Below are 23,539 nucleotides of genomic sequence, written 5' to 3'. Positions count from 1 at the left end.
AGGTTAATGATGTAGAGATCAACAGGATATAGGTCAACCACTATTGGTCAACAAGTAGAAGGCCGACACATGAACAGGTTGACACAAGAAAAGGTTTGCATGACCATGGTCGACACGGTCACCACAAGTTGTTCATGTTTTTTGGGTCTATGTCGACATTGGTCGACATGGACACCATATCAGTGTTACGTGTCTCCTCGCATGGCAGGACATAGTGCCAGACCAGCAGAGAGTTGAGTACAGGTAATGATATAATACGGTAGATATTCTATACCAGTGGTTCTCAACCCGATCTTATACAATTTTAAATTGTATACCATTGTATATGGCATACAATGAGATGAGATGAGATGAGATGCGATTATAAATTGTATAAGCATAATGGTTGCTTTCAATGTTAATTGGCCCCCTATAAGATTTTTAATTGTACAAACACCCTAATGGGTGCTTACAATGTTAAATGCACCCCCACGCCACCCCCACTATCAATGCCAACCCGAAGCGTGGCGAGCGCAGCGAGCCCACGAGGGGCGGCGGTACGCGTCCTACGACCTTTTCATACCCCCACTATCCACAACGGCGTGGAGTTGATTTTATATAGTGTGGCGAGCGCAGCGAGCCACCCAGCCCGAAGCGTGGCGAGCGGACGCGTAATACATGTAAAGTAAAACGCGGGCGCTCGCCATGCTACGGGCTCGGTGGCTCGCTGCGCTCGCCACACTATATGGAATCAACTCCACGCCGACATGGATAGTGGGGGTATGAAAAGGTCGGAGGACGCGTACCGCCGCCCCTCGCGGCCTCGCTGTGCTCGCCGCACTTCGGGTTGGCGTTGATAGTGGGGGTGGCGTGGGGGTGCATTTAACATTGTAAGCACCCATTAGGGTGCTTATACAATTAAAAATCTTATAGGGGGCCAATTAACATTGAAAGCAACCATTAGTGTGCTTATACAATTTAAAATCGTACAGTATCTCATCTCATCTCATTGTATGCCATAAGGTGCCCACAGACGTATTGATCCCGGCGTGCGTTCTGTGCTTAACTAGCCCACATAGCATCGCATCGTATGCCTTGTGCATTCGATGTGCATGCGATGCGATGCTATGCGATAAAAAGCTAGTACAAAAAGTATGTGCAGCACATGGGGTGCGGGAGCGCGCACCCCATCGCATAGCATCGCACCGCCGGGATCGGTGCGTGTGTGGGCACCATTATACAATGGTAGTGTGCTTATACAATTTAAAATCGTATCTCATCTCATTGTATGCCATTGTATGCCATATAAGATGCCATAAGATGGAAATCGTGGGCGCCGTGCTAGGAAACAAGTACCGAAATAATTATCCCCACCTGAGGCTCTTGTCAGTGTATAATGAGCGCACCTGTGCACCTGCCGGGTGATCTATAAAACAGGAACTGGTGGGGGTCCTTGAGGACCGAGGTTGAGAACCACTGTTCTATACCACAAAGTCCAGGAGAGATAGAATAATCACTGCATGCATCTTCCAATCTTACCTTCCTGTCAATGCAGGCCACTGACCGGCCAGAATACCGATTCACCACCCCTCTGCGGATGTTGACGTCATCGCTTAGGATGTCTTCCCAACGTCCGTTCCTAAACTTGAACAGCTTATCGGAGTACGTCGCTATACCTGCAAAGGAAACAAGATCATGAATGTGCAGGATAATCTAAGTGGGGTGGGTTATATAATGTGCGATTGGCAAACTCAGACCTAGAGGGACGTTGCTATACCTCTAGGATTTCTCATATTAACGAGCAATCAGTCAATTCCTGCTGTCGCATTGATCTCTGAGAAAAGAGTTTCGGTCTAAAAGCTGTGATATACTTGTCTGTCAATGGTCCCCAAGTAGGACAAGGCCGTTTGTAGTGTAAACTAGAATGGAGATGTCTGCTTAAAAATAAATACCTCCTGTTATCTAGTTGACAGCTATTGTAACCGGCTTGTTACCCTACAAGGTACAGAGTCCCTGCCCATGATATGTGGCCCCTTACTAACAAGACTCCCAGAGGAGCAATTTATGGTTCTAGATAAAAGTGTCAACAGAGTCTAGAACAGGGGTGGTCAAACCTCTCAGGCAAGCTGTGGATCTATAGTAGGAATGAATACAGCAGGTTTGAAAATGTGACAGTTAGTAATGACTACAGCTGTGCACCAGCTAGGGAGTCTGGGAAATGTAACAGTTAGTAATGACCATAGCATACCCTCCGACTGTACCGAATTTGCCGGTACAGTACCGTTTTTTAACGGTCTGTACCGGCAAATTAAACTTGTACCGAATGTACCGATTTTTTAAAGAATTGACAGCCGGGCAGAGAAAGCTGTCTGTGCGCTGCCCGGCTGGATCTAGTTTTTGACTTTATGCCGTATAGTCATGTCAAAGCAGCAGCGGCAGCAGCCTGGTCCGACGCTGTTATCAACTCTCCCTAGTCTGGACGGCCGCGAGCCAATAGGAGCTCACGGTCCGGCAGCCGCTCATGATTGGCTGCCTGGACCGGGAGCTCCTATTGGCTCGCGGCCGTCCAGTGGGATAATTGAAAATAGACCAGGCTGCTGCCGCTACTCAGCCATCTTACTGCACCCCCCCTGCGGCGACCGCACTCCAATCTCCTCCGAGTCCCTTGGGATCCCGGCGCCGACATCAGCCTGGGTGCACTGGGCGCATGTGTACACATGTCACTGCAAGGTAACGGCCGGCTATGTGGGAGACCACCACGGGTGTCTTCCGTTCTGGAGAACTTGGGAGTATAAAGATGGCGGGTATACAGTGAAAGGAGGGGACAGTGGGGAGAGAGCACGCAGGAGACCATACCCAGCCAGCCGGGCAGCGCACAGACAGCTCTCTCTGCCCAGCTGTCAATTCTGTGGCTCAGGCTGCACTGATTGAATAATAAAATCTCCTCACTTGACTCTGTTATACTGTACTCTGTCCATCATGTGACATGTGCACCTGCTGCAGCTCATGTCACATGGTGGCTTGGTGGACTGCTAACATATTAATTAAGTATATTTAATATACTTATCTATTATTTATTAAATATACTTATTTAATATGCTAGCAGTCCACCAAGCCACCATGTGACATGAGCTGCAGCAATTGCTGGGCCAGGGGGCAGGGTGCCTGGGGATGTGACAACGCCCACTTTACCCAAGGCCACACCCACTTTACCCATGGCCACGCCCCTCCCTAAATGTGTACCGATTTCTGCCCTTCAAATGTTGGAGGGTATGCCATAGGTGTGCGCAGCACATTTTATTAGGAGGTGCACCATCAAAGGGGTGTGCCTAGCACCACCTATTGGGAGTGTCTTACACCGTCCATTGGGTGTGTTTAACACCACCAATCAGGTGTGCCTACCATCATCTATTGGCACTCACTACAATATAAAATGTCTCAGCCACACCATAATTTCTCCTCCTTTCTGTTTGCCGCTTGATTCATACACACATACAAAATAATATAATATGTTGTATCTATACATTATATATTACATGCAATAAGGAAAACGATATATAAATTACACAATTGTATATATATTCCCCACAAATCCTATTTACTTACTACGGATATACTATAGGGCTACATAGGATAAACCTTACTAAATGCCTAAAAACATCTGTTTAAAAAAAAAAAAAAAAAAAAAAAATCTTTGAAAATACAGCAAAAGAACGATCTGAGGAATGTTGGTTAATGTGTTTTGTTGACCATCTTTTTAGACTATCCAACGTATTGTTCATGATGTTCTAGAAATACTTATTGTGATAGATACATCACATGCATCACTATTACCTATATTAGTATCGCTACTTCAATTCATTGTTTTATTATGTATGTATGGTATATTATTTATCATCACTCTGTACATATATCTTTATTATTTATTACTGTTAAGTATTATTTACTATAATTTAGCAGTGTCTAATACTGTCAGAATGAGTATAAATACTGTGTCTAACCAACAAAATGCCCGCCGCCATCTAAGTCCCCTTAAATAAAGCGATCCCATATGGTGAAATTCCCCTTCTCAAACCAGAAACATGGCCGACTCTATATATGCTCACGTCACTATTCAAACCATTAAGATGGCCGCCGAGACCATCTACAATAAATGCAGGGATGGCAAATGTGTATTGGGAGACACGCTCCGTATTTCCGAAAGCGCGCTCCACACTAACAGACTGGATACTCCCACTCAGCTGACCGCTGGACTCACCCGCTTGCGGTCCAGCGCTATGGATACCGGAAGTGACGTGCGTTCCAAATACCGGAAGTACGTCACTCCCGGACATCCGGAAACGATAGCACTATGAAAATAATGATAGATCCTATTTGAAGGATAAAAACTCATTTATAAAACTCGTTTTTTACTAATTTATACCCTATATGAATACTCCTGTCTCCTGCTCACGATAGGTAATATTAGGTATGTATTCTTTACATGTGTTATTGTTAATTGACTAATTGTTTTGCCAAGTAACCGCCCCCTCATAAATAGAGAAGGGTATTTAAACCCTCTGAATGCAGCCATGCACACACCTTGAAAAAGCTCTACCATAGAGCGAAACGCGTTGGTGAACCCTTAAAGTGACTGACTTCTACTACAAAGACCACAAAGCTTTTTACCACCTGAGAGACCGGACCAGCCTCCAGACCTTACTTTGGCATCTATTTGGGGAGAACATCCATAACCAGGTTAATTCCCTGGCATCTGAGGAACAGCAGGAGTTCCACTTACTCCTTAAACATCAAGCTGCTTATCCCTCCCCCAGCCATCCAGGCCCTCTAAACGTGAGGCAAAATAGGAACGGATCCAAGTGGGCTCAACAATCTTTGCCCCCCATCCAGCGGGACTCTTTTCATAAATATACGGTACCGTATGGACACAATTCTCAGTCACTTTAAGAATTTTAAAATTCCCCCATTTTTTTCACTCCTAAATATATTTTTTTATCTTATTTTTATATGTGCACAATATATGTAAACCTGTTGATTTTAACCTCAGCTGCTATTTATCTTTATTTACATTTATATTTTCATTAAATCATGTTCTACTTTTAGGTTACTGGCATTTCTTCAATACCTCTCTTTTATTAATTAGCGCAGTCTATTGTATTTTCCTTTTGTACACCATAATCTCCTGCCTATTTCAGTGCTAAACATATATGGATGACACAGGTATGTAGTGATATGACAATGGTCTAGTACAATTAACAATGCAAAACACACAAAATTGATTGATGGGCGCTTCTTTTAATGGAATACAGTTCTAAAAAGCAAAAGTCTTTGGTAAAAAGTATTGCTGTTATTGCTAGTGGCAGGGAGGTGTTCATAAGGGTGTGCACAGCATTAGGGGGTGCCTCTGCACACCTAAGACTCAATGTGCGCACACCTATGGTAATGACTACAGCTGTGCACCAGTTGGTGATCTGGGGAAAGTGACAGTTAGTAACGACTACAGCTGTGCACCAGCTAGGTAATCTGGGAAATGTGACAGTTAGTAATGACTACAACTGTGCACCATCTAGGTGATCTGGGAAATGTGACAGTTAGTAATGACTACTGCTGTGCACAAGCTAGGTGATCTGGGAAATGTGACAGTTAGTAATGACTACAGCTGTGCACCAGCTAGGTGATCTGGGGAATGTGACAGTTAGTAATGACTACAGCTGTGCACCAGCTAGGGAGTCTGGGATATTGTGACACTTAGTAATGACTACAGCTGTGCACCATCTAGGTGATCTGGAGAAAGTGGACTGTTGGTAGATCTTGAGAATGAAAATGTGAACATGAATTTTTCACGTTTGTTTGGTGTCAGTGTCGACATCTGAGTACATGGAACCCCAATTAGTGTAGAGCCTACCCTGGCCTGGCTCGCCATGCTTGGTGTCAGGATCTGCTACTGCAACACTTGGCACACTTTGTCACTCCCGGAGTCCACGTGGATGTTAAAGTATTTAAAAGTATACAAAAATGGCAAAAATCATGAAAAAATGCATATCGACTGTTTCCATGTTTTCCAAGCTTCTGCTTGTGTCAACCTTTTGTCACTGTCGACCTACAGTAGTAGTGCAGGTCAACCTTTTGTCATAGCAAACTAGTGCATGTCGATTTTTGTCAGTTGACCGAGTGCATGTCAACCTTTTGGTGACGACCTATTGATTGTTTATCTGTCGACCTTTCATCCGGATACGGAAATCTGTAACCTTGAACTGGCACATGTCTGTGTAGGGAGGAGAGGGGCTCGCTCGCTGTATCCATCTACACCGCAGATCTCACACCTGCGCCATTGCCAGCTATATAAATCAGTATAACTCATAAAGGATCCGAGAAGAAAACAGATGGCAGGACGGGAAGGTAACATGCGCTGCAGGAACAGCAAAGTTACTTTATGACATGCAGGGAAAGACATCAGGGAGAAGAGGAACATTTCCAAGAAATATATTTAAAATATGAGCCGTATAAATAGCAAGGTGACAAGGAATAGAACAGCAGGTTTTTATTCCAGATTAGAAAAGCTAAAGTTTATTTTCTAGCCATTTTATATGGATTCATCTAGAGAAACAGTAAACCATAGAGTGCAGCCTGAGGTTTAGCCTTATACGTGATCAGGGGCACTAGGGAGAGTGGAGCTATAGAGAGGGGGAACCAGGCCCGACAAGAAACCAATCCACTTATTGCTCAGGGTTGCCTACCCTCCCGGAATGGCCGGGAGGCTCCCAAAAATCGGTTCCCTCTCCCGGCCCCCGGAAATGTGGGCAACCCTCCCAAATACCGCCGGACCCCCCGCATCTACCCGGCGGCAGCGTAGACCTAGGAATTGTGGGTTTTGCTGTATTGGGGGTGGGGCTTGATGACGTCTTCCTCAGGCCCCGCCAGTGCTGCTGACAATCTCCTCTCCGGACTTCTCCGCATACTTGCCTTCTCTCCCGTAAAGGTCGGGAGGTTCCCAAAATCGGGTACCCCTCCCGGCACCCTGGAAGGATGGGCAAGCCCCCCGCCTTCCCCTGTACCCCTGCATTGCCCCCCAGTATTTCCCCCTACCATGCAGGTTAAATATCGTCAGTCGCAGTCACAGGTGTACGAGGTTGGGCACTAAAAATATGCAAATTGTATCATTTTAGCCCCGCCCCCTCCACGTACACCCTCAAATAGCAGTATTTCTAAGGATGGGGGCTTGATGACATCAGGCTCTGGCCCCGCCCCCAGAAGCACTGCTGCTCCCGGAGTAGAGAAATGAAAAGTAGGCAAGTATGGCATAGCTACAAACACAACAGGCCAGGGTTCCTGAATTAAATAAGCAAACATTCTCTGAAACTAAAAACGAGCTCACTGTGTACAATACCATGCACTGTATGGGTTGATTTCATATATATTTATATAGTTTTACAGTTTGGTGGAACGAGTCAGTGATCTGTTTTAGAGGCGCCCACCACATAGAGAAATCTTACTGATGTCATGGTGATGTCACCAGAATCATCACAGAGCTTTGTATTAAATTCCGTGTGCTGATGACTCTTTTATATTGATCTTATTGACCCCTGAAAGCAGTTTAGTCACTTTATCTGTGAAATATTTACTTTTACAGGTGGTCATTGGGCAGCAAAACACATGTAAAATAAGGCAGCAGTATATCCAAAGCTATGCAAAATCATTTTTCCCTGATTTGTTTAGGCTCAGGCGTCTACTAAGGGCCCCCCCTATTTGGCCACTATTCACCTAATTTGGACGGATCGGGCTGAGAAATTGGGTGAAAAGTGGCCAAATCGGATGTGTTTGACATTGGGTCAGAGGTTGGAGATGCTGCATGTCTGAGCTCCGACTCAGACATCCTCCCGGCAGCGGGGAACGGGGTCGCATGTGATACATCACATGTCAAAGCTACGAATGCAATGTATAGCATGCAAGCTTGCTGCACGGCAAGGTCCCAAGATGCTCAGGGGGGATCGAATGGCTCTACACTGCAAAAAGTCACAGCAGTGTATGGCCACCTCTAGGATTTGTAAGTCTACAAGATTTGTAGAGTATCATCAGTGGCTTTTTTTTTTACCTATTACCCCCCCCCCCCCCCCCAAGGTAAAATCCGCCGCTGTAGTGAAGCCAGATGCAGTCTGTGAGGCTGAACTGGCTCCACTGTGACTGGCAGTGACTTCCTATTGGAAGTCCGACCTGCCATTCACAAAGGAAGTCCCATTGGAAGGTGTTCCCTCCCTCCGGGAAGCCTTTCTGCGGGCTGCAGTGCAAAAACGACGATTGCGCATGCGCAGTACTTATAGCGGTACTGCGCACGCGCTGGTCCCGATGTCATTTGTATTGTACAGGCACCGGGACCAAGATTTCTTCTATGGGCTGTTGCTAAAGCAGCCCATAGAAGCTGGCCGCATGCTCAGAACATATGTTTGTACTGCGCATACGCCAGTCCCGGCACCTGCAATCATAGGAACCAGAGGATATAGGCAGCGTTGTTGGTGGCGGCGACAGGAGGAGGGGGGTGCCTGCAGCCATAGGCAGCTCCCCTCCCCCAAAAAGGTAGGAGCCGCCACTGAGTATCATGCAAGCTCCATGGCAGCCACAGTCACATGGCACAGGATGCATAGCCAGATTAGAGGGGAGGCACAGGGCATAATGTACTCTGCGCCACCCTTTGTCATGTGAGCTCCATGTGACTCGTTAGTGCCAAAACTGTTTGTGTGCAACTTTTTCCATTACAATGCATCTCATTGGCAAAATGGAATAAGATGCACAAACAGCTTCTGCTGATTTAAATGATAAATAAAATGCCTATATTCTGTATGCGACTGTGGCTGTATATGCATATGGAATGCTATGCTACGGTGTTTTACATTGGCTAAGGAACCATCTCGTATGAAGTTGCAGCATGTGGTTGCAATGACGCTCGCCGCTGGCATGGCGGATTAGAAGGACTATTTAATGTGCAATAAGGCTAGATGTATGTGGACACATCTATATGGTTACAAGGTGACAGCAAGTATATATTGAGAGTCCAGGTAGAGATCAGTTGTCCTTCCTGGAATACTGTAGGTCCTTGATGGCTAACCTTGACACTCCAGCTGTTGTTGAACTACACATCCCAGCATGCTCTGCTTCATTTTTGCTATTTGACCATGCTAAATCTGATTCAGAGCATGCTGGGATGTGTAGTTCAACAACAGCTGGAGTGTCAAGGTTAGCCATCAAGGCTGTAGGTCATGCTGGTCGGTACAGTATGCATCTAATAAAGCTTCTCTAACTTTCACCAGGACCCCTCTCGTTAGAGCGGCTCCTGGCATTTCTATCGCCATGCACCCACCCCCCACCCCAGCCACCGGAGTCCGACAGAATGGCGTGTGCGTCCAAGAGATGCTCGCACACACAATTCTGCTGGAAGCCTCGCCTGTCTCCCTGAAGCAGAAGCACCCTGTCCCAGCTCCCCGTTTCCTTGCTGACAGGATGCGTGAGCGAGTGAGCCACTTGTGGGTCCCTGTCCGCCGGCTCGCTTATTGCTGCCCTCCGCCGCGCTCGCCTGCTAGAGGGATCTGGCGAGCCTTCGGCAATGCTGAGTGCGGCTCAATCTGGATGCTTAAAAGGTACTATGGGGTATTTAATAAAAAGTCTTTCTCCAGCATTTTTGCTGGGTCTCTATACTCTACCCCCCCCCCCTCCTTCCCAATCTGATGATGTCACCAACACTGATGAGATCATGCACGTAGCATGCAAACATATTTTGTAAAAAATAAAGATGTTTGAATTCTCCACCCGGGTAGCTCTTTAACACAAGGGCTGTCCCGGCTCTATAACAAATATAAATAAGGTGAATACAAAGCTAAAAGCGACGATTTTCTTATGCCACATTTCACTTTGTTGTTTAAAACCAACCACTAAAAATGCTATTCCAAGCAAGTTTATAAAACATTTCCATGTGGGATTAATGTTTTAAGATTAATGATAGATTTCCAGAGACTTTATGTAACAGAGCTCCAGGACGTAATTAGGATAAGTATAGGCATTGCTTCCTACCGCCATGTAGACACAGTGATATGTGTAAGTTTAGGTGTTCGTTAAGTTCTGGAAACTTTTACTTTTATGATTCTGAATGCTGCCGGGTGTTCTTCCACCGGTATCACATCTCCAGGATTTCTTTGTATGTAGGTGAGCTCCAAAGTAAGGCAAAAGCTCCAAGCCCAGGCAGAGCTTCACAAAAAGTGACTGATTCGGTTAACAAAGTCATTTATAGAAATCAGATCATCCGACTTGCAGCCTGGCGGAGACATATACACAGAAGACGTTCAGCAGAAGGAACGATACCCTGGGTGAAATATTAAGGCCATAGTTTGTGTCTGCCTCTGCCTGGCACCGTACAGCATCCAGCAAAATCTTTCCAGCAGATATGAAGAGTAAATATTAATAATAAATTCTTAGACAGTAAAAAAAAATTCTGGTGCTGAATTTTGTTCCACTGACGTTTCCCGGTGGAAGTATCGGGAGAGAACTTAAGGACATATTTCTGCATTTCTTGCTTTTAACTTTTGACCCGGTTTTATTTGTTTGCAGTGTAGTCAGTCAGGTGCATACAGGGCCGGATCTACTGTTAGGCAGCTGCCTAGGGCGATGGGTTGTTTGGGGGCACCACCAAGTCTGCCTATCACAAAATGAAGAACGTCTATGATGAAGACATCCTTGCTGTACTCATTACAGACATAGCTGTGGAACTTCTAAGGGGTATGGGTTATAGGGTAGACTGTATGAAGGACAACATACGTTGGGTTGAACACTGAAGGTCGACAGGCGTAAGCGTTAAGTCAACAATGGGATGGTCATCATTAAAATGTTGACTTGAGTTTTTCACATTTTTGTTCCAGATGTCGACCTAGTCCACGCCCTTGTGATCGTATCCTGTATACAGGGCTGACTATCTTCACAGGCTTATCACAGTTAGTCGTTAGTTATAAAATTTCACATCAGGTCAATGAATAGTTTGTATCTTATTAGAATGGTAACAGTATCACCCCTGTGTTGGAACTGTAGAACATAACAGTGTTGTGGAGCCACAATTGGTATATTATGGATTCATGTGGCCCTAGTACCAGACAGGTATTTTATATATGACTTGGTTGTGGCACAATATTCTAATCTATATACTGTATCTAATAAATTATTTAGCCTGACAATTTTAATCAGTTATTTATATATCAGATATTCTAGAAACACAATCTTCTCCTGAAGTAATCGCCCATTTAGTGGAGAGCTGCGGTCATAGAGGGATAACTGTTTTCATATAATAACAGGGCTGCCGACATTTACAGTCTCCTCTCCGGGAGAACCCCAGAGAGGAGACTGTCAGCATCACTTCTGGGGGCGGGGCCTGATGTAGACATCATCAGTCCCTGCCCCCAGTGATGCAAATCACGCAAAATGCGGGTCTCCAATGAGGGGCTATGCCCGATTTGCATATTTAGCCCCGTCCCTTCCGCCGAAAAGCCCTGAATCGCGGCAATTCAAGCTTCTTCTGCACCCAGGTACATGGGGGGGGGGGACGCCGGAATCCGGGAGGGTTGGCAGCAGCACCATCTGCAGCACACCCAACCCTACCACACCACCACCGGACACCATGCCCCGCCTGAAGCCAGCCCACATCTGCCACGCCCCCACCCGCCATACTAATGCATCCACCCACGGCACCCCTACACCAAGACCGCCTAAACCAGGCATGTCCAAAGTCAGGCCCGGGGGCCAATTGCGGCCTGTGCCATAATTTCAAGTGGCCCACAGCCTCAGCCAGAAGCGGGAGGAGCATCAGATGCAGGATGCACAGCACAGGACACTAAAGGTGGGGTCCCGGCAAGCGTGCCTTTACCTTGCTGTCTGCAGCAGTGAGGAGGTGCCGGCCGCCACAGTGAGGTGTTTGTCGGCTTTCAGGTGAGTGTGCGTCCAACCCCTGGCATTCAGAAAAGGGGGGACAAGCTACGGGGCAGAGTGAATGAGTGCAAAGTGGGGAACATACAGTGAATGGGGGGCATACAGTGAAGGAGGGGCAGGCTGGGGGACATACAGAGAAGGATGGTCAGGCAGGGGAATATAATGTGAAGGGGGCAGAGTGGAGGACATACAGCGAATGGGGGCAGACTGGGGGACCATTCTGATGTGAATATACAGTGAAGGGGCAGGCTGGGGGACCATTCTGATGTGATTAAGGATTCAAAGAATGTCAGGTTGAATGGTCGGCCCCCACACATTTTCACCTCACCAAATCTGGCCCTCTTCACAAAAAGTTTGGACACCCCTGGCCTAAACCCACAGTAAATCTGCACCCAGCCACCCCAACACTGCACCCGGCCATCCCCCACCCACAGTACCCACGCACCCATCCCTCCCGCACCCACAGCACCACCACAACTGCCTGTCACTCAACCGGTGCACCCCCGCACCTAACCAACCCACACAGGGCGCCTCTGCACATGTAACTCCACCACCCTCAGTATCCCCACACCTGCCACCGCACCAGCCCCATGTACCCTCCCCCACTCATGGTACCCTCGCACCTGACACACGCCACCACCACAATCAGCCGCAACACCATCGCACCCGCCCCTCCACCACCCACAGCCCCCCTGCATCCACTTGGAGTAACACCACAACCACTTCTCCCCCCACCCGCACTACACCCACACCCACCCCTTCCCCACCACGGCACACCAGCCTCTCCCCCATCCACAGCACACCCAGACCCCTTCCCTCACCCACGCCAACCCCGAAGCCGCCCCTCCAACACTGGTGGAACCCCCAACCATCCCCCACCCAACTGCAGCACCCCCTCACCCGCCCCTCCCCCACCTCCACCACCCACATGCAGCACTCCCGCACCTGCAACTCAACCACCCACCGTACACCTGTACGTGACCCTCCCACACCCATAGCCCCACCGTGCACCCTCCCCTACCTGCGGCAACACCGCACCTGCCACTCCTTCAACCATGGTACTAATGCACCCACCAACTGCACCCAGCCATGGCAACACCGCACCCAGCCATCCCCCACCCACAGTACCCATGCATCCATCCTTCCCCCACCCCTGCATCCACAGCAGGGAAACCTCCCTATAATGCTTAACATATTTCTTCCAATAAAGGCGTTCACAGGATAAGGGGTCAGAGCCCCTTACGACGATGTGAAGAGCGCCTGCAGGGCGCGATGAGTCACCTACTATATATATATAAATATCTGTGTGTGTGTGTGTGTGTGTGTGTGTGTGTGTGTACCAAGGCACCAAGCTTTTCCTTTATATTTATCCGTATGTCAGGTTTTTTTTAATGTTCTTTAAATGTTTAGTGCTACAGTTTATGTTGCATTTTATGTTATCTTTTCAGTAAATGCTATTTATGTATCCGGTGGCCTCTATATTCATGTAAATCCTATTTATGTATCCAGTTGCAGCTGCATTCATGTAAATGCTATTTATGTATCCAGTTGCCCTTCTATTGATGTAATTGCTATTTATGTATGAAGTTATCCATATTTTCAGGCTCATTTTATCCTATCACTGATCAGCCACAAACCTGCATTCCTGCTTATTCTTTATATATTTGATGTATTTTTGTTCTCATATCATTTAATATAACCGTTTTCTTATACCCCCTCTTTCCATCTGCCCCACCTGCAAAACCTGTAACAGTGTGCCAGTCCAGGGTGCTGGCTGCTGATATATTATTTTTTTTCCAGGTGGACATTTTTGACCATGTCGACATAATGCACGTCAACCTTTCTCATGTGTCGACATAGACATCGTCGACCTTATGACGCATACTGCCTTCCATATGCCCTTACTCTCTGTGTACTGTATGTCCTACCTACAGTATAGCGCACATCATCAGAACATAAATGTACAGTACTCAGAAGACCTGCTCACTGTGGTGGACTGGCTGAGAAGAGGCATGGACCTTGTCTAGAGTTCAGTTGTCCTGCAGACTGTCCACTTGAGCCATGGAGCCTTGCATAACCAATGAGAGCAGCACAGCAGCAGGGACAAGGTAGCTCAGCCTTAATTATTGCATGGTGTGGTGCACATACCTCAGGGGGCAGAGTGTCAAGGGGAGTATGGAGGTGAGGCGTAAGAATGGGAGGGGGGTGACAATAGGCACAAGTACTATACTTGCTCCCCCAACCTAGATGTATTGTATCTGCAGGAAAATGGAACAGGAAGCCTATCCACTGCAACAAAAGATAATTCCAATAAAAACCAAATAGATATAGGCAGAATGATGAACATAGCTAGCACCAGGAGAAGCACAAACACAACTTTAAGAGCTATGTGTGCAAATGCTAGGAGCTTAGGAAATAAAATCCCAGAACTAATTGCAATAATGACAAGGGATGAACTGGATATTGTGGCTATTACAGAGATAGGGTGCAATGAAAATCATGACTGGGACATAGCTATACCAGGATATACTTTATTTAGGAAGGACAGAATTGGAAGAATCGGAGGAGGGGTTGCAATATATGTGAAAAAAAGCATAAAGACCACCTTAATACAAAGTATTGAAGAAAAAACTGAGGCCCTTTGGGTGACCATAGAAACAGGGGAGAAGGCGATTCTTCGTATAGGGGGGATCTACAGACCACCAGGTCAGGAAGAGGAACTTGACAAGAGCCTATTGCAGGACATAAATCAAATGGCATTAAAAGGAGAGGTGATAATCATGGGAGACTTTAATCTACCTGATGTAAACTGGGAGCTGCCTGTTGCAAGTTCCACCAGAAGTAGGGACATGCTGAATTCCTTGCAAGGAGCATCCCTCCAGCAATTGGTGAGGGAGCCCACTCGTAAGGACGCAATATTAGACTTAATACTTACAAATGGTGACAGAATATCTGACATAAATGTGGGTGAAAACCTGGGATCCAGTGACCATCAAGCAGTATGGTTCAAAATAAAGACAGAGACTGACTCATCGCACACAAAAACAAAGGTGTTAGATTTTAGGAAGGCTGATTTTGTAGAGATAGGAAACTCTGTAAGGGATTCTTTGGCAGAGTGGAGGAACTTGGAAGGAGTGCAGGATAACTGGGACAAATTAAAAAGTGCAATTCTAAAAGCAACAGAACTTTGTGTCAAAAGAGTTAGGAAAAACACAAGAAAAAGGAAGCCATTGTGGTTTGCAAAAGAAGTAGCAAGTATTGTGAAAGCAAAAAAGTTGGCCTTTAAGAAATTTAAGCAGACGCAGAATAATGAAGACAAAGAGGTGTATCTTGTTAGACAGAAGGAGGCTAAGAAGGTAATCAGATGTGCAAAAGCACAGGCTGAAGTGAAAATGGCCCAATCAGTGGGTAAAGGGGGGGGGGGGGGGGGGACGGACGGACATTTTTAAGGCATATAAGGGAAAGGAGAAAAACAAAAAGTGGAATAATAAGACTAAAGACAGAGAGTGGAAGTTTTCTTGAGGGGGACAATGTAATAACAGATAATATTAATAATTATTTCTGCTCAGTATTCACTGCTGAAAGATAGGGGAAGGGGCCACAGTTAAGTTGCAAGTATAGTGAGAAAACTGAGGGAGAAACAAGTACATTTACAGAGGAGAAAGTCCTCACAGAACTCTCAAAACTGAAAGTGGATAAATCAATGGGGCCAGATGGGATACATCCAAGGATACTAAAAGAGCTTAAAGGGGAGCTGGTAAAACCAATAACAGAATTATTCAACCAGTCACTAGCAACTGGAGTAATCCCAGAGGACTGGAAAACAGCAAATGTAGTCCCACTGCACAAAAGTGGAAGCAAGGAAGAGGTAAGCAACTATCGACCAGTGAGCCTTACATCAGTAGTAGGGAAATACTCTTAAAACAAATAATTGTAAAATATCTCAAAACCAGCAATTTACAGGATCCAAAACAGCATGGGTTTACTGGGGGAAGATCATGTCAAACAAATCTTATTGACTTTTTTGACTGGGTGACTAAAGTAATAGATCAAGGTGGGGCTGTAGATGTAGTTTATCTAGACTTTAGTAAAGCTTTTGACACTGTCCCACATCGCAGACTGTTAAATAAACTTGAAAGCTTTGGGATTAGATTCTAAGATAGTTGAATGGATAAGAGCATGGTTGCAGGACAGAAAACAGAGAGTTGTAGTAAACAGAGTACAGTCAAAGGAGGGAAAGGTTACAAGTGGAGTACCCCAGGGATCTGTACTTGGACCAGTGCTTTTTAATATCTTTATTGGTGATATTGCAAATGGAATTGAGGGTAAAATGTGTCTTTTTGCAGATGACACAAAGGTATGCAACAGGGTAGGCACACCAGGAGGGGTAAAACAAATGATTCATGATCTAGGTAGATTAGAGGAATGGTCAAGAGCATGGCAGCTACAGTTTAATGCCAAAAAATGCAAAATCATGCACTTGGGTTGCAAATATCCAAAGACTAAATATAGTATAAAGGGCACTATAATGGAAACTACAGAGGAAGAGAGGGATCTAGGTGTCACTATTTCAGGAGACTTAAAGGCAGGTAGGCAATGTAACAAAGCAATGAAGAAGGCTAGTCAGATGCTTGGTTGCATAGGGAGAGGTATCAGTAGTAGAAATAAATAATACCCCTTTTACACCGCCGAAAAATCCGGGTCAGCGGCGGGTCAGACCCGGATCTTCGGCGGTGTAAATCCCTAACGCCGTGTCCCTTTACACGGGACTTCTACCCAGGTCCTGACCTGGGTAGAACATGGCTAGGACCTGGGTAGAGGGCGGTGTAAATGGGAACGCCGGGTCGGATGACCCGGCTCCCATTTACATGAATGGGGAACGTCCAACCTGCGGACCGTAGCGTCCGCAGGTTGGACGGATTGTCAGTCTGACACTGACAGCCGGCGCTGCTGTCTGCAATACTCTGCAGACAGCAGCGGCGGCGGGGGAGGGAGGTGAACGGATGCCTGTGTGCGGCATCCATTCACCTCCTGTCCAATGGCGGGGGGGTGCGCGCGGGGACTGGGGGCAGCCTAGCAGCTTACCTTAGTGCTGGGCTGCCCCCAGCAGCGTTCCGGGTACGGCGGCGTCAATCGGCGCTTGAAGATTACATCGCGCTGTCATCTTCAAGCGCCGGGAAGGGGCGGGAGGGGGGTGCGGGCGTTTAAGCCCGTCCTGTGTAAATGCCCCTAAACGCCGGGTCGCACCCGGCTTCAACCAGGGTCCAAAAAGCCGGGTGCGACCTGGCATTTTGGTCTAAAAGGGGTATAAGTAATACTGCCACTGTATAGGTCATTGGTACGACCTCACCTAGAGTACTGTGTTCAGTTCTGGAGGCCATATCTCTAGAAGGATATAAATACATTAGAGACTGTACAAAGAAGGGCAACTAAAATGGTGCATGGCCTACATCACAAAACATACCAGAAAAGACTAAAAGATCTTAATATGTATACTTTAGAGCAGAGAAGGGAAAGGGGGGACATGATAGAAACTTTCAAATATATCAAGGGCTTCAACAAGGTACAGGTGGGAGACATTCTTCACAGGAAGAGGAGAAGCAGAACACGAGGACATGCACTGAAACTAGTGGGAGGAAGATTCAGGAGAAATTTGAGGAAGAATTACTTTACAGAAAGAGTAGTGGATAAGTGGAATAGCCTCCCATCAGAGGTGGTAGAGGCAAATACAGTAGTACAATTTAAACATGCTTGGGATAGGCATATTGATATCCTTACCAAAAAATAAGGATCAAATATGGTTTGAGGTAACATGTTTCAAAACAGGGCAGACTAGATGGGCCAAGTGGTTCTTATCTGCCGTTTCAATGTTTCTATACCACAGACAAGGTCGCCGCTAGAAGCATACAGTACAGTGGCCCCAATTAGCACCAGGTCAAGTGATCTGCTTCAGCAGCCCCTGCTCCATTAGCAAGTCTGGGATTATTTTGGTGCCTCCCAGGAAACAGCCCGAGAAATTATCCCCCAATGCTCCCAACTGTAAATCATATCAAATGGACTTTGAAAGCAAATATCTGCTTTTTTTGTATACACCCCAACTGAACCTGCTGCTGTCAGGGATATTATAGGTGGTAGTAGAATTTACATGGTGCGCCATTGAGGGGGAGTGTCGTGCTCCATATATGGGCATATTTAATGCTTGTGTGGAGATATTTCTGTATAATATTCTTAACTATATATGTTGAGGAAGTTAGCAACTATTGATACTACCCAGTGCCGTAAATAGACACTTTGGCACTGTGTGCCAGAAAGGACCTTCTCCCTGCCACCACTAGGATGGTCCTGTCTGATACAGAGGTAGCCCTGGTAGGAGGTGGGAGGGGGGGGGGGGGGGCAGAGTAACACTTTTCCCTGGGCACTACAAATTGCTGCTATAAAGCAGCATCATTGCAGAGCACCAAGCAGGAAGAGAACAGAGACTTCACCCTCCATGGCTAGCACCCTCACCAGCCCTGAGTTTGGGAGGGAACTTGACCAAACCCAACCCCCCCTTTGAATCTGCCATTAGTCTGAATTTAGGTTCCCTCCTTGTCTGCTGCAAGGAATGTACCCGCCATCCACACAGCAAGCAAATATAACTGTGGTGATATTCTACTGGATATTCCCAGTTACAGCACGTCCCAAGATCAGCTGTAGACTATGGGAGCAATTCTAATATGCTCGGTATGCTGCCAACCTCGCAGTTTACCAAGCTGCTGTGTCTCCGCCCAGGGGCGGATCCAGGATAAAATGTCAGGGGGGGGGGGCACCATGATAAAAGAGGGTTTGAGTTGGGGAGGGGCAGTGTTAGTGGTGCCAGTGCACATGCTAAGAGAGCGGCAGAGAGAGGATGGGAATGGGACTAAAAATAGGCCCTGGCATTTAAAGTATGCAGGCCCACCATGGCGACAAAAGTGAAGGATGTAGTTGTGCGTGCGCCGAAGGTGCGCTCTGGAAAAGGGGGTGAGTGTAGTGTACCACACCGTATACAACTTCTAGACATTATGCACAAAATACTAGAACCCATTATACTTGCCCCTTACACATGATGCCAAATTGAATGAGCCAAAATTCACATAATGCCACACGGATTGAACCAAAATACACATAATGCCAAATGGGATGAACCAAAATTCACATAATGCCACACAGATTAAGCCAAAATTCAAAATACGCTTCATAAACAGGGACATTGTCTGCCAAAGCCGCGCATTAAACATTTACACCATAATGTCCATTACACGTTAAGTCACACGCCAATATGTCCATTATGTATTATGCCAAACACCATAATGCCTATTAAAAATTATGCTACATAAGTGCTGCTTATCTACATGCTCATTGCCAAGGGTTCCATGCTCATTGCCAGAGGTTCCATGCTCGTTGCCATGTTGGATTACATGCTCATTGCCAAGGGGGAATACATGCTCGCGGTAAATGGGGGACAGACACCGCCAGGCAGAAGTGATAGCCACTGACAGTGGCAGAGCCTTGCTGTATTCAGAGCACTGCAGGTCCCGGCTATTTCAAATAATACCCCTTTCACACCATAAAATGCATTCCCAGGTTGGCCCTTTTTACACCAACCTAGTCCCTGCATTTTCTGGTGTGAGGGGGAGAGAAAACCACCCCTCTCCCCCTTTAACCAGTTATCTAATTTAACCGGTTATATCTTCGGAACCAACTGACCCATTTACATGAGACAAGTATCATATTGAAGAACTTTTGAGTGGGCTTTGAATGATTTTGGTCCACTGAAACTGGAACGTTTGGTTCCAGAGTAATCTGCCCTCAAAGAACATGAACAGCCATGAAATTACATTTCAAAAATAAAAAAAACGGTTTATCCGCAATATCTCTGGAACAGATTGACCGATATGGACGGGTATCGGTCTGGTATCATATTGAAGGCCCAGCGATTTGGAATTTAATGAGATCAACCACAAGCTTCTGGGATGCCAGGGGAGGAACTGGCAGCCGTCAGAACAGGGTGGGGGTCAGAATTAACGGGTCCCATGTTATCCTATGGGGAAAAACTTTACAGCTTTGCCAGGCGATATCTCCGGTTCCCAGGGGGCTAGAGATGCAGGGCTGGACTCGTTGGAAATGACAGGGGGGCACGTGCCCGGGTGCCCCCCTGAATCCGCCAATGTCTCCGCCCTGCCGAATCCCCGCGTTAACATGTGAGGGGATTTGTGTAACGAAAACACATCCCCTCGCATCTTCGCTACAGGAGAAATCATGCGATGGTGGGTGACAATGATTTCTCCTGCCAGGGCAGGCAGCTGACGCCATGAGATGGCATCCGGCCGCCCCCAGCAGGCACCATACAGTCTGTGTTCCCATGGGAACGCACAGCATTTTCATGGTGATGCACATAAAACGCAGGGCGTTCCCATGGCCCAGCTCCACCACCACCACCGTCCGCTCCCGTCACCTCCACCGCCGCTACTAATGTCCTGGCGACTGTGTAACTCACCATGTCATTTCACATTCAGGGTTTGCACATGCGTCAAAATGGGCGTACCCGCAACCATGGGGGCAGAGGCCGAATTCGGATCACTAGGAGTAATCCAGAATCGGCCCCTATAGGTGGTGCTGTAATTTGGGCGGAGATCTATCAACCCTTCTAAAGACCGGATAAGTGGACACGTGGGTAAGTTCCCCATAGCATTCAATAAGCACTTTCTATAGAATGATAGGTAAAAGGTTGCCGCGGGCAACGTCTTCACTTCTCCACTCTTTAGAAGGCTCCATATATCTATCATTAAGCAGCAGATCTGCAGGGGCCCCCAAATGATGGGCTCCATGCAGAGCTGGCGCCACCACTAGGTAGGTCTACGCATTTGCCTAGGGTGCCGGCCACTAGAGGGCGGTAGTGAGCTGGAAAGCTCTACCACTGCAGCAGCAGCGGAGCAGGAGAGCTGGAGGGAGAAGCGGGTATTCGGTGAGTGAACACTCTCCCCCCCCCCCCAGCAGCATGGCGGCCAGGCAGAGACAACACGCACCCCCTGCTCCCCCTCCAGCGGCCGGGCAGAGGCACCACGCACCCCCCCCCCCCCCCCAGCAGTTGAGCACCGGGGCACACCTCCCGCCTGGGGCGCTCCGGTTCCTGAAACAGGCTAACATGAACTCAGGCGGCTGTTGTATTGTAACCCGAAGGAAGTGTAACAGGTGGGTACTGTCTACATGAGGAGAGCAGTAACAGGTAATAGCAGGACATGTATACCGCCGGTGTATATGGGGTGACGGCATATTACTTGTTAATGGCTGGGATTCTCTGTATTCTGTCTGGGACACAATGGGTTTATTTGTGCTTGATGTTGCAGCGCAATATGCTGCCTGTACTGTACTCAGTGTTTCCAGCTATATTGTGAGCTGAGATCAGATAAACCATGCCTGTACAAGCTGCTATAAAGGAGCCCATAGCGGAGGCTGATTGCTGTTACATTCATACATTGCTATTTATATCTGCACTGATTCACTATAACAAACACAACAATGCAGCAAAGTGCTTTCAGAAGTATCGGGGAGAAGAGAGAATTGTGGTTGCTCTATTCCCGCTTCCTCTTCCTATCCTGGAGAGTATGATCAAGAACGCAGAAGAACTGGGATATATTTAGTCGCAGTTAAAAACAAATTCATCTGCACTTCTTACTGCCCTACATAGGGGGTCATTCACTAAGAATACGAATACAGCTCAGTCGTAATCGACGACTTCTAACGTCTGTATTATTGCCGAAATACGATTTACTAATCCGCCCTATTTACGGATTCGTATTTGGCCAATGGCGTAGCCAGTAGTATTCTGCCTTGTATATTCGTATTTAGCGGCTGTATGTATAGCCGCTAAATACAAATACGAGTCGGCAGCCTGCAGTAATCAGTGAGGCTGCAGTATTAAAAAAGAAAAAATACATAAATAATAATAATAACCACGACCATAACCAGCCCAAGGTTCAAAGAGCCAGTCCTGGTTTGAACCAAATCAGAGAACAAAACAAGTGAAGGTCCCCTGTATTTTTTTAAACCAGCCCCAGGGTTAAGGGCCAGTCCTGGTTCCCAAAATACGGGGGACAAAATGAACAGGCCCCCCCCCCCCCCCCCGTATTTGGAAAACCAGCACCAGGCCCAACCAGCCAGCAGTGTAATACCACAGCCGGGGGGGGGGAGACTTTTATACAGCATTTAACCCCTGACCATTCAGCCTGGGCAGGGATCCTGAGGAACTGGGAACCCACAAATGAAGGGGTCCCCCCTCCAGAATTTACCTGCCCAGACTGAAGCCTGGGGCTGTACCTGGTGCCCCTGGGTGGTGGAACTGGGCTGATGTTGTAAAAAGTAGATGAAACTATTGTGTATTTCTGTGGAACTATGAGTCCCAGCAAGCCTGCTCTGCATGCATGGACTTGGAAAACCACAAGTCCCAGCATGCGGGCATTAAAGGGCCTGCTGGAACTTGTAGTTCCACAACAGTACAAGTAGTTAAATAAACACACACACAATGAAAGTAAAACTTTATTACATACTGAACCCATACATACAGATATTTACCTACCTTGACACGTAGGTAGGCATCCGTCCATCCACTGGTCCTGAAGAAAATCCATATGGGATACCTGTGGAAGGAAACCATACTCACCAAGGTCCTTTGGCGTAGATCACATCCTCTTCTATCCCTTTAGGCATCCAGCGTACTTGCCAAAATAAAAAAAAGGCTGGTTGGGCCTGGTGCTGGTTCACAAAATACGGGGGAACCATACTCGTTTTTTCCCTTTATTTTGGGAACCAGGACTGGCCCTTGAGCTTGGTGCTGGTTTTAAAAAATACAGGGGACCCCTATTTGATTTGTTCCCTGATTTGGTTCAAACCAGGACTGGCTCTTGAACCTTGGGCTGGTTATGGAAGTGTATTTTCCAGGTGTAATTTACCATCAATTAGCAGCCGTATCCCTCTAATTAGCGGCCGTATATTACATACGTCCACTTATTAAATTAAGAATCACCGTTCAAATGACTAGTTATTCCTAGTCATATTCTTTTGTTGGCGTATACATTCGTATACATAAATACGAATACGAATGTGCCATGAATACAAATTGACGTATTTTTGGCATATAGTAGTAAATGTTGAAAATACGAATAAGCCTAAAATAGGCGTATTTACTTATACGAATTTGCCTCTTTTAAACGTATTTTACTGAGTAAATTTCGCCCAGTCCTACACTAACATGAGATGGCAACATTAGCTGGTACAGTACACTTACAGATGATGTTTGAAAAAAAGTGCAGTGGTTCCACACCTGGGTTAGGTATACACCTGGGGGTACACAGAAGACCGGTTGGGGTACTTGAAAATAATATTGGTAATGGTAGAAGAAGAGAAAAAAGCTTCACAATGGCGGAAGAAGTCTCCTGCTGCCATGGAGATGAACCATGTCACATCACTTTTGGTTCCATCTGTAGCCCCATCAGCGTCTCCTCATGCTTTTACCCAACCAGCAATCTACTGGGAGCAGTGGAGTAACTAAGTTTTGGGCGCACCCCCGCCGTTAGGGGGGGGG

At 46.8% G+C, this 23,539-nt stretch overlaps 1 protein-coding gene across 4 annotated transcripts in view; it reads right to left on the bottom strand.

The window, feature by feature from the left end:
* The window catches only part of CRTAC1 (cartilage acidic protein 1), a 527,150-nt gene that overhangs the window by 249,621 nt on the left and 253,990 nt on the right, over positions 1-23,539 (bottom strand). For all 4 annotated transcript variants that reach the window (XM_083149576.1, XM_083149578.1, XM_083149579.1 and 1 more), the window contains exon 4: positions 1,519-1,655. In XM_083149576.1, coding sequence (XP_083005702.1) covers positions 1,519-1,655 — 137 coding nt within the window. The remainder of the gene's footprint in view (positions 1-1,518; positions 1,656-23,539) is intronic.

This window comes from Crinia signifera, chromosome 6 (genome assembly GCF_055691185.1).
Source record: "Crinia signifera chromosome 6, ASM5569118v1, whole genome shotgun sequence".
NCBI lineage: Eukaryota > Metazoa > Chordata > Amphibia > Anura > Myobatrachidae > Crinia > Crinia signifera.
Note: the sequence above shows the minus strand (reverse complement) of the source record. Positions and strands in the feature narration are given on the sequence as shown.